General features: G+C 42.3%; 1 protein-coding gene across 1 annotated transcript; it reads left to right on the top strand.

Annotated features, from left to right (window-relative positions):
• Positions 1-2,726: 2,726 nt before the first annotated feature.
• Positions 2,727-9,911, top strand: STARD4 (StAR related lipid transfer domain containing 4). The gene is made up of 5 exons (XM_062513014.1): positions 2,727-2,851; positions 4,731-4,780; positions 6,880-7,006; positions 8,185-8,299; positions 8,867-9,911. The coding sequence occupies exons 1-5, from the start codon at positions 2,747-2,749 to the stop codon at positions 9,091-9,093; spliced, it is 624 nt and encodes a 207-aa protein (XP_062368998.1). The 5' UTR covers positions 2,727-2,746; the 3' UTR covers positions 9,094-9,911.
• The last annotated feature ends 2,501 nt before the right edge of the window (positions 9,912-12,412 follow it).

Raw genomic sequence — 12,412 nt, forward strand, 5'->3', positions numbered from 1 at the left:
ACCTCAGTATGTCACTCACCATGCTCTGCACCACCTTAAGCCCTTTGTGGCTGGACAAACATCTTGTTCTCAGTTCCAGGTACGGGGACAAAAGCCACAGCTAACAGCCACCAGGGGATGCTGACCCAGGAAATCTTCCTTCACTGCTCCTGCCCACCACAACAGCGCTTGAAGGACACACTTCAGTCAAACAGCAAATCCATAGGACTCTGGAAAGCTGCAGCCCTGTGTAAACCTTTATATGTTACTTATCATTATTTATAATATTTACACTGTAAAGAAAACCTACTGTGCCCAAATATGTTCTTGCACATGGTGTGCAGGAGGCCAATCCACGCACAGAATGGAGATATTTATTTACAGAACTGTGCAGCAATGGGGGCTTGGTGGCAAATCCACAAAGTCAGCACCACAACTACCAGAACATTTTACTATTTATACAATTTAGCAAAAATAGGAAATAATGTCCATTGGCTACAAGTTGCATAGTCTCTTATTATTAGTAGCCTGTCTTCTATAGGTTGAGTCCCTCACTTCTTATGTTAATTAGTCTGCATACTCAGTCTTTTCTTTTTTTTTTTTCTTTTTAAATTACTTTTTACCCAGTCATACCTGATTCAGCACAATTGCTGAGTTCCTTTATTAGTTTCTTCCTTTTCTTGGGGATTCTGCCAGATGTCCTTGTGGCTTGTAAATTCTGCATTCTCTGTGTCCACCATCAGTGGTATATCCTTCTCCCTGGACTTTGGAAACTTCCCCTAGGTCTGGGATCATTGAAGCCTGTCAAGCCCTAAACCTTAATAAGACAATTCTGCCAACAAGTGGTTTGTTTATCTAACACCTGGATATCACTTAGAACTTGTTGGCTACTCTGTGTTTCAGGGATTAAATCTTTCTTGTTGTTGAAAGTATGAAAATGTAATACATTAAAGAACATCCCTTCTTAAAAAAAAATAATTAGATTTTCCACATTCTGCAACGGTACATTCTTCTTCCAGGCTTTTTCAACTTCCCCCTAGGTCTAAGCATTGAACCTCCCCCTAAAGAGTGAACCACACTGAACCCTAAACCTTAACAAGGCTATTCTACTTACAAGTAATTGATCTTTTGAACACCTGGATAAACATGGCATATGATGAGTGAGCAACTGGCTCACAAATGGGGACAGTGACTGGGGTGACATCAAACTGGTGCCCTGTCACTAGCAGGGCTCCACAGGCCTCTACCCTCAGCCCTGTGCTATTCAAATCTGCATAAACAATCTGCACCCAGGACTAGAAGGGAGAGTTAGCAAATTTGCAGATTATGCAAGACGGGAGAGCTGTCAACTCCCTCATATGCAGGGAGGCCCTGCAGAGAGACCTCAATGAATCAAAGGGCTGGGCAATCACCAGCTGTGTGGAGTTCAACAAGGGAAAAGTGCTGGATTCTGCACCTGGGATGGGGCAGCCCTGGGTGTATGGGGGGACTGGGGAATGAGAGGCCGGAGAGCAGCACCATGGAAAGGAACCTGGAGATCCTTGTTGATGGCAAGCTGGACATCAGTGAACAGCATTGCCAGCTGGGAAAGGGTTTGCTTTCTGCCCACTGCTCTGGGCTGGGGTGGTGTCAACTCAAGCCCTAGGGGCAGTCTGGGAGGCCACAATGTAAAAAAGATCTAAAGCGACTAGAGACTGTATGCCTTCTTTGGACAGAGATGGTGAAGGGCCTTGAGATGAAGCCATGTGAGGAGTGCCTGAGGGCCCTTGGTCTGTTCAGCCTGGAGGAGACTGAGGGGAACCCCACTGGAGTCTGCAACTTCCTCAGTGGCAGGAGGGGCAGGCATTGGTTTCTTCTCTGTGGTGCCCAGTGACAGGACCCAAGGGAACGGCCTTAAGTTGTGTCAGGGGAGGTTTAGGTTGGGAATTAGGTAAAGGCTCTTGCCCCATGTGTTGTTTGGGCACTGAACAGCTCCCCAGGGCAGTGGTCACAGCATCAGCCGAACAGAGTGCAAGAAGCGTTTGGACAATATTGTCAGCAATATCGTCTGAGGTGTCCTATGCAGGACCAGGAGCAGGGACTCGATGACCCTGATGTGTTCCTTTCAATTCAGGTGATTCTGTGACTCTGCCAACAGTACAAAGCGGCAATGCCGGACACTCGTGAGCAGAGCAGCTCTGGCGCTGTCCCAGAGAGGCGGAGCCACGGTGTCCTGGCCGGGGCCGGTGCCGGCGCAGATCCCGCTTCCCCGCCACCCGTCAGCCCCACCATTCCCAGTCCGTGCCGCGGCTCCGTCTCTGCATCATGACGTCATGGCAGCGTCACGCCGTGAGGTCGCGTGACGGGAGGGGGCGGTGATTTCCCTGGCCCTACGCCCGGCGGACCGCGCCGCCGTTGGCTGTGCCGACGGGGCGGTCGCGCTCTGATTGGCTGCCGGCATCGCGCACTGTCGGGCGGCCGTGGGTGAGAGCGGAGCTGGGGCGGGGGGGATGGTGTGCCTGTGAGGGGAGCGCGCCTGTCCCGTGGGCCCGGATCCAGGGACGGGCCTGGCGCTGGGGTGGGCCTGCTGGCCCTCGGTCTGAGCCCGTGACAGCCGCTCGCTGCCACTCGAACCCGGCTGGGAGATGTGCGTGTGTGCTTGCGGCCATGTTTTCCGCATCCTGCCTTCGGGTTTGGAAGATCCGCGCTGTTGTTGGCGTCCCTGATTCCGTGCCTTTTTCTGCTGTGTGTCTGTGTGATTAGGCATCTTCGCGCTGGAGGGGAGCAAATGGATCCTCTGCCCAATCCAGCGCCCCTGGCTTCGAAGCTGTGGAACACGCTGGTTCGGTACCACAACATCGGAGACGGCGAGTGGCGGGTGGCGAAGAAAACCGTGAGTGCTCCGGGCGGCTTCCCGGTTCGTGCTGCACAGGAAGGTGTGGGTCACCGTTGCGGCAGAAAGAGCCCCCTGGGCCGTGTCACACGGCTGAGAAACACTTGGCCTGGCCCTGCAGGACTTCAAACTGACAGGCGCTGTGAAACCATCCCTCTTGAACATCTTTAGGTGGCAGGATGTGTTTTTCGTTTTTGTCAGGCATACTCTCTCCTTCCTTCTTCCCACTTAAAGGGGAGCGTCTCACGGAAGAATCCTACCTCTCTAGGATTGCAGGCTTGATTTACAACGACTTGGCTTAGAAAATGTGAAGTACCTAGAATTAATAGTGTTGCAAGAGGCTCACGTGTATTTTCAACAGAGCAGACACACAGCCTGCCCTTCTCTGGAATCTCTTGTCAATAAAGAATTCATCATGCTTCAGTTTCCAGATGTCTTCATCTTAAGAAATGAGATAATTCTCAAGGCTTCCTTTCATACTGTTTCACTTTTCTGTTGTGCTTTAGAGACCACACATTATCCTGGGTTTCCTTCTATGAAAGGGAATACAGTTCCTGCTTTTTCCAAGCAGTTTGCTATCCTCTTCTTTTGAGCTGGCTGGGTTTTTTGAGTCACACTTCAACAAGCAAAAATGTCTTCTCTTGTGCGTCAGTTCTAAGCTGGGTGAATACTTTTCAGTGCTGTCCTCCACAGAAAGTAGAACTGTGGCAATATGGTAGGACTACTGTGGTAAACTTCTATCTCTGTTGTTTTGTTACAGTGGTTTGAATAGGGATTTTATTTTTTCTTCTGTCATGAACAGACATTGATAAGACAGAGGCAAGTGATCCAAATGTAACTGGATTATTTGCAAAATTAACAAATTTGCCGTCTGGAGAGGGAGGAACAGAACATCCAAGCCTTTCACTCTTGCACTACACTTATGCCACATTTGCTCTACTAAATGTTGTCTCTTCCTGTATTAGTATTCCTGTGGTGTTACATTAAGTACTACTATATTCCTTTAAAAAGTTACCTGCATTCAAATCCTCAGATTTTACCCTTCCCTCCAGCCCTTCCCTCGTCTCTCCTTTCCTTCCTCCCTTGCTTCTGTCCATTTTGGTGTTGTGCCACGTAAAAGATACTCAGAGCTTTACCTACCACAAGGAGATGTGTTGTGCCCCAAAAATATCTTAAATTATTCTGGATGTGATACTTAACAGTACTGCTCTTTAGGACATTTGGTCCTTTGTGCTTATATAATGATGATTCCAAACAAACTGGTGCCATATGGTACTCTTTTCAACACCAAAAATCAGAGATTTTGGACAGAGGTTCCATTTCATAGTTACGTAATAATCAGGAAATACTGGTTTCTTTATTTTCTTTGCGTAACTTTAAAATAAATAGACTACTGCTTGCAGGACTCTAGTCAGGCATGTGGGAGAGAAAGGTAATTGAACTTTCTTGTCTGCCCCTGCACCTCTTTCACACTTCTGAAACTTGTGTTACAGGACTGCAAGCAGAAGTAGTGTGGTCTTCCTATCTGAGTAGCATCCAGCTGTTGGCTTTCCAGTGGCCTTGCAGTTGAAAGGCTTTCCCTGGTAATGTTCCATTATTCTGTGTATTTTCACAGTAAACTGACTTGGCATACCAAACTACTTCTGCACAGACTGCATTTGACTCTGAGAAAACAAATTTTCTGATTTTTTTGAAATAAAAGAAAATTGCAAGTAAAAGGTATCTGAAAAATCAGAAGAAAAGCATTCAGTGGTGCCCAGGTGAACCATGGGTAGTGATAAGTTTGTCTGCTTTTCTTCAAGTAAATTGAAGCATCTTCTGGACTTCTTGTATTATATGCAAGTGGCAGTTAACATTGTGTCTTAATATTTTCTTTCAGAAAGATGCAACTGTGTGGCGTAAACCATCGGAGGAATTCAGTGGATACCTGTAAGTTTGCCTGCACAGGAGATACATTTTTAATGTTGCACAGATGTGTTCTGTAGAATTTAGAAATTGGGACTCTGAATTTTGCCACCCTCATCTACACAGGTCCTCCAGTAGGGAAGCTAAATGGATTACTGTTGTGGCTGTACAATTCCTTTCTAGCTTTTCAGTTTGATACTTTATCATGGCATGGTATTTAGAACACCAGTGAAATCTCTGGAGCACACCATAGGACTTCCATTGACTGAGGTGTGCAGCAGCATCTGCCTGGAAATTATGGCCTGTAAAGCTCAGAAGCAAGACTGGATTCAGTAGGCCTGAAAGATCACTGACAACTCAGTAAGTCCTTGGACTCTTGCAGTGACTGTGCGACTTCAAAATACCAGCTGCGGGGTTGTGAGAGGGTTGTGTGGGGTTGTCTGTGTGGCAGAAGGGCTGTTCCTGTGTGAGTTTCTGTCACTGGGTTCTGTTGGTATCTGTAGGTTCAGGTAGAGATACAATTACTAGAAAACAGCACTCTGAAGAAACAAAAAGTCCTGTGAAAAGGTAGTGTTTAAAGTTATCTCAAAGACTGATACACCCCATGGAACTTAAGTCCTGTTGAATCTGCAAGAGCTGATGGTCCTAGACACCCAGAATATTCTGATTTGTTGAAGTTTCATGGGCCCACTGGCACCAGCAGGATGTGTAGTTGAGCCATTGCTAGGAGGGCAGTGACTTCTGTGTGCATGTGAAGACCCCAGGGTTGTTATGCACCTGGAGAGCTAAAGGAGACATTGAAGAGCTTTCCAGACACCTGTGTGGAAGCCACTGATAGGTTTATGTGGTCCTCCAGTTGCAAGTGTACAGGTGAGATGGGCTCCATACAGATGATGTCAAGTGAATATGGGTGAACTGCACAAGTGATGAGGTGAATCTGCTGCTTGACTATCTGCTATCAATAAGAACATCTTCATGAATCTAAAGTATTTTGAAAATAATTATTTTGATGGATTTTTCTGTTCTAGGATTTGGAGGCCCAGTAACTCAAGAAAACAAAATCTCTAGTGTCTACTAAAATATCTAATTATATAAGAATATTCCATAATGTCATGTACTAGATTTGGTTTGCTAATCATGTGCCACTAAAGCATAATGTAGTTTCTCATTAGCTTCGTTCTACTCCTGTGTTATGATCTGCTCTAATCGTAGAGGAGTAAAGAGAACTAACTCTCTGTGAATAAATCAGAATTAACCCAGAAACATTCAAATATTCCCCAAAACTTGATTAAAACCAAACAAAACTGAAAAACTGGTACTGAAAAGATCAACACATTTTATTTAATAGTAAAAGAGGCAAAGAAAAATGAAGGAAAAGAAAGAAATAGAGAAAGGGATGTGTGTTTGGGAGGACAGGGATGGGGCAGTTAAGTATAAGCATATTACCCCTCTGTGGATCCCAGTGATGTGCCATTGCTCCCCTTAATCTAGTCTTCTTGGTGGTAAGGGTCCACCTGTGAAATCCTGTAAATGTATCTTTCTCTTCCAGCCCAGATCTGAGTCACTTTATCTTACCTCAAGTCATCTTACAGTCCAGGGCCTCAGTCTGGAGGCCCAAAAGCTTCTGTGCAGCTTTTGTTTCACAGTTTTGCTATAACAGTCCTTCATAAGACTGTTTGGGCCATAAACCATAGCATTTTAGTCTCCAATATGCTGTTACTTCTGCTGTATGAAAGACGTTAGTCCCATTACATTCCTGATCTCCTTTTTGCTTTTAGGTTTACTTACCTCTGGTGAACTCCCTTGCTAGCCCAGCAATAGGAGTAAAATAAGTTGTTAAAGTTGTAAGGGAAATAAACAGGATAATTTTTGACTAATGAAGGAATTTGCTCTTTCTAAATATTAACTGTATAAAAAAGGACAATTTTTTTTTCAGAAGAAAATTTTTTACAGAGAAGAATAGTAGATGCATGCATAGGTCTTTTCCTGTACTGTTTCTCTGATGCAGTTGTCCACTGACTGTACTTCCTGGTACTGCCTGGTAAGGTGTTAATGTAAGTGTACTGTTGAAAATTAATGGAATATAAAGAATTTCTTACTAAATGTAAACACTTTTTTCCTAGCTACAAAGCTCAAGGAGTGGTGGAAGATCTTACTAACAGAATAGTGGATCATATTTGCCCTGGACCTTACAGGCTGAACTGGGACAGCCTAATGACTTCAATGGACATCATGGAAACATTTGAAGAGGTGAAGACTTGTTTAGATGCGTGAGGGAAATGTGTATTGATGAATACATGAATTTAACATTCATGAATTTAACATTCATGTAGAGCAGAGCAATTCCAAGATATGAACCTTTTTCAGCCTTCTTTTTTGCATGCATGAGCAGCAATATATATGATGCTCAATAAAGAGCATATGCATATATGCTCTTTGTGACCACAAATCAAGCACTCTGGCAGCACAGTCTTGTTCTGAAGCTTGAAGTTCATCTTTCCCTTAATGCTAAAAATAAAGGAGTCAGTCACAATTCTCTTGGACCTGGGAGCTCTGGTAGCCTCTGATAAAATTCACATACAGGGCTACAGTGTAAATCTGTGTATGCCAAAGCTATTTCATACAGCTTGCTTTCTTCCATTCCATAGCAAACAGTAGTAATAGTCCACACATATGGAAGTTGCAGCTTCACCCTCTTTCTGAAGGGCTGACTTGTGTGGCATGGCTTTGTACTGAGACACAAAATAATTCATACTGAGGGTCAGGACCTGATGAAAGAAAGGTGGGTTTGAAGCCAGTTACAGAACAGTAGTAGCCTTCCTTTGGTTAGTGCTGACATTCAGTGTGAGTTCAAAACCCTTGTCTGGACACCTGGCTTGAACATGGATTGTCTTTTGCTCTGTCTCTGAAGGAAGATTTATATGGCAAGATATTTTGTCTGTATAAAATTTATACAGACTCTACTGTATAATAAGAAAACCTGTTTTGAAGAATTGTTCATATTCAGTTTTATTTTTCACTTAGTGGATTGAAAGTATTTGATAGAGCATTGTAGTATCAAGAGATTCCTCTTGAAATTTGTTCATGGTCCTTTTAGACTTCACAAATGCTCCTTGGCAACGTAAGATCCATGTGGCTTTCAGTTCTCAGGCATGCCAGAGTTCTCTACCTTTAGATCTCTAAACCTTTATGGTGCCAGATATTCTCTGCTCTCACAGTTCTCAGTTGTAGGCCACAAGTCCTTACAAATGCCACGTTTTAGGCTGAGAGTGGCACAGCATTTCATACCTCACTGAATTTGCAGTGTAGTTGACAGATGCTGTGACCTTTGTGAAAAACATTAGCTGCCTGTGAGCATTAAGTTTCCCTGTATTCATTATACTAAATATATTTATTTTCTTGCCCTTGTAATTCTGTCACTCGACAAGAACTGCTGTGTGATGCGCTATACAACTGCTGGACAGCTCTGGAATATCATAGCACCAAGGGAGTTTGTTGATTTCTCTTATACTACAAGCTATGAAGATGGGCTTCTAACATGTGGTAAGCCACCACTTGCCTCTGCTAAATTCTTATTTTGCAACAGTTGGCTTGGCTTAAGATTCGATTCAGATTTAGTAGCAGTAAGCATTCAAAAAATGGTCTGAGATGGTCTTCAAGAAATAAATTCAAGGTGTTTTAACAAATTTAAAGGTGTTTTAACATTTTACATTCTTAAAGAAATATGCAAGTTACTGGTTTACCAATGAACCATATCATTGTGCCAGGTTTCACTTATGGCAGCTGTGGGGCAAGAGTGTTAGAGACAAGTTGAGTCCTCTAGCTCGGGTCTTAGAGCAAACTGGGATAAGTAATAACTTGCTTGTAGTAAATGGGATGAATGTCCTCTTAACATTTGAATTTTTGCTTATCATGCTCTCCTGTCTGTCTCAGAGTTTGGATGAACAGCAAATTCCTTGCATGAAAATACCTGAAAGCTTGTATTGTGTCCGTCACTGCTACTAAATTCCCCAGCCAGAAGCTTATATATTTCAAATTTACTGCACATTATTACTTGTTTTTAATCTCCCTCAAATCAGTTTCCCTTTTTGTTTGTTTTATCCTTGCTAGGTATAAGCCTAGACTATGGAGAGTTGAGACCAAACTTTGTCCGCGGATTCAATCACCCTTGTGGCTGGTTCTGCGTCCCACTCAAGGACTCTCCTGGCCACAGTCTTTTGACAGGGTACATCCAGACTGAACTGCGAGGGATGCTACCACAGTCTGCAGTAGACACTGCTATGTCTAGTACCCTGTCCAATTTCTACTCTGACCTCAAGAAGGCACTCAAAACATAGACAAACAGTGTCTTAGAAGCCTGTGCATTCCTTGCAATAAGATTATGTTGTTTAGCTTAGCATAGGTTACCTACTAAATTGAGGTAACGCTCTTCCCGAATGACACCTGAACCTTTGTGTTGAGGATCCAAACAACTTTAGCAAGTGCTTTTTTATGTGAAAATTGACATGCATTCCCAGTGCACAGTGCGAGATGCTTTTTGCTGCTTAGCACTCTGCAGCTTTTATGTGGAACAGCCTGAATCTCTAAACCCCCGGCTTCCTCAGTAGAAAGCACAAGATGTGTGTGTGGGGGTTTGAAAAATGCAGCATGAGCTCAGCTCTCTCCAGCAGTTTTGGGATCCAGCTGCTCATGATTTTGATGGTGCAGGTTGCTGTACAGGCAGTATCTCACTGTAGATGTAATGTTGTATTACATACATATATATTTACTTAAATTTTAAAATTTTCTTTGAAGTTTGTTCAGCTGCATCTGTAATTTGTTTTTAAAATGTGCTTTGGTTTATCATATGGATATTACATGGCTAAGTTGTTAAATGATACTATTCATAAGAAATCTTATCTGTACTTGAGAGCAAAAGTAAGTGTTCATTATTGGCATTTCTTTGATGTTGTAACTATAACTTATTTGCCATTGTATATAACAGTCTCAGTGCATAAAGAAATGCCCTTACAGCTGATCCAAAGCTAATTTAGGTCATTGGGTGTCTTTCTGTAGGTTTTTTTTTTTGTGGGCTTTTAATCACACAGTTGACAAAATAGCAAACCTCCAATGGATCTTCAGTGATACCATATTTCAAAGGTTTTAAATTTAAATTTGCATGTAATCTTGTAGGGGGGGTTGTTTGGTTGGGTTTTGGGGGTTTTCTTTCTGTGTATGTTTCTTTAACTGCACACCCTGAAATTACAAAAGCAACAGAAAGAGCCACCCATTTGCTTCAGAGATAGGTGTTGCTGTAGCCACAGCAACAGACTTGCCAGTGTTCTGGTGCTGTGGAGCGTTCTGTGGTACTGACCCTAGACTGAGAGATTGATCTTTGCAATAAATTAACATCTTAAAACATGAGCAACTGAAGTTGCAGAATTGCTCAGATCTGCTGAAGGATACAGGGACTTTTTTTAAGATGCAGATTTGAAGGTTATTCAGTGATCTAGTGATTCTGACAGATACCATAGCATTTAAAAAATACAGGGGCATTTAAAAAATAACTCTCCATTCTAGGAACATGAATTCTCTTTAAAATCTGATATTAAGCCTTCAATGTTGATATGTGTCATTTGCTCAGGTGACATGGTAGTTATCCCCATGCTTTGCCAGTGCTCACAGTGGCAAGTTTAACTGTGTAAGAGTTAGGGGAAGTATCTTGGATCCCTGTTATTGTGGAACCAGTTGTATACATACAATCCAGGGACTTAGGACTTAATGGACTCTTAGGAAAACAAAAATTCAGATGAAAGTCCCCTGCAATATTGGCTTTTTTGGCACTGGCCACTGCAGCTGAACTCTAAATAGCAAGGACTTTCTCATTGCTCAATCATAGAGGTGGAAAAAACATAATGCCAAATATAGTAGGGGCTTTTTCAACCTGCTCCGTATTTTAAGGTATTTAGTACTATTTAAGACTGTGAGAAACAATGCATCAAACAGCCTTTGGTTTCTTCATGAGCAGAAAATATGAACTCCTTGTTAGGTTTGGTGCATTCTGCATTTCCCTTTAAACCCCTTGGTTAGTCTTCCCTTTTTTTCTACCTTCCTTGTGCTTGCCAAAGTACTGCAAGCTCATGAGGTGATCTACCACCAAGGACACCAAGGAATTGCTGCCAGAATGCTCTCCTTTCTAGTACATACAGAGGCAATTGTGAAATCTCCTGCAGTGCTTCTCCTTGGGATGAGTGATGACATGATTGTAGAGGAAACTATCTGAAGTGTAGCCTGTTTTTTCTTCCTTCTTAAAAAGATTACATATGCAGTGAATTTTGCATATTCATGTCTTCTCTTTTTAGAGCTGCTGGGACTGACTTAATGAAAGGGTTGTGGTACAGATGGACGTAGAGAAAAATACTGCTTCTATGTGAAAATCCCAGTTTAAATCTGCACAGAGGCACTTCAGTGCCAGAAAAATAGGTCAGAAGGAGCACAAGACACTTACAGGAGGGTGTTTCTACAACACCAGGCACTGCAGAAATAATTTTTCCAAACGTCCATTTTAAGGTTTCTGACACATACACAGTATCTATCCTTATTTAGTATTCAGTGAAATGGCTTTTTCTGCTTTTGCTAAAGACAATTTGGTGAAGCACAGAGCAGCTGAAGAAAGAAGATCTAAAGTAAGAAAATTAAGTTCTTAAAATTAAAGCCTAGTGTATTTTTGCATATTGATACTTATAATAAAAATTTCAGTTATACATCATTACAGAATTAGAAGAAAGATGACCCATTTCAAATATATTTATTTGAAGCTGAAATTTGTATTATTTTTATGTAGCTATAAATGGAGAGGGAAGAAGAATTGTTCTTTAACCAGACTACATCAGAACCAAGAAAGCCAGAATACTGGAGCCTCTTCTCCCACTGTTGCATTCTTCTCCTCAGTTAGTGGACAATCTAGGTAGAACCAAGAGGGTTAAAACAGGAAAGCAGTGGCAAGGACAAAGTTTAGGAACCCATGTTTTGCTTAGTGCCGAAGAAATGGGAGACAATGCATAGTATAAATTTCTATCGCTTGAGAATATAATTATCCAGATGTGACTTCTCAACAAATTACCCAATAATAGCAGAGATCTGGTTTTGCTAGACAAATAACATGGGTATAGACATATCATTTTTATATGACTAATATATGTATTTTTTTAAAAACCTACTTTTATAGAAGTTTGGGCAATATGACACTTTACTCTTTGGCACTTTCACCAGGTGCTTTGTATGTGTGTGGGAAAGGTGACTGAAGATAAGACAATTTTCATGTTTGGGTTCTGTTCCTCATCTAAAACCTCCAGCAGTAAACCTTGCCTGTAGATATGCAGAAGATGCAGAGGTGGGGTTAAGGTCAGTTTAGAGGCAGTAGAAATACTCTACCATAGCTGTTTGGGAGGTGGACCAGTACTTCAGAGAGATACTCTGTGCACAGGCCCTGATCTCAAATTTGATGAATTTATAAACGTGAAACATGATGAACTTATAAAATACAGAGCATATAATTCATCCAGTAATCATAACCAGAACAGTTTTGATGGTGTGACCAGGTGGTTCAACTTAAGAGGTTCTCTGCTGTAAAAATAGCCTTAATTCTAGTGAAACCAGTCAAGTTGCGCCTGTGTA

This window comes from Cinclus cinclus, chromosome Z (genome assembly GCF_963662255.1).
Source record: "Cinclus cinclus chromosome Z, bCinCin1.1, whole genome shotgun sequence".
In the NCBI taxonomy this organism is placed as follows: Eukaryota; Metazoa; Chordata; class Aves; order Passeriformes; family Cinclidae; genus Cinclus; species Cinclus cinclus.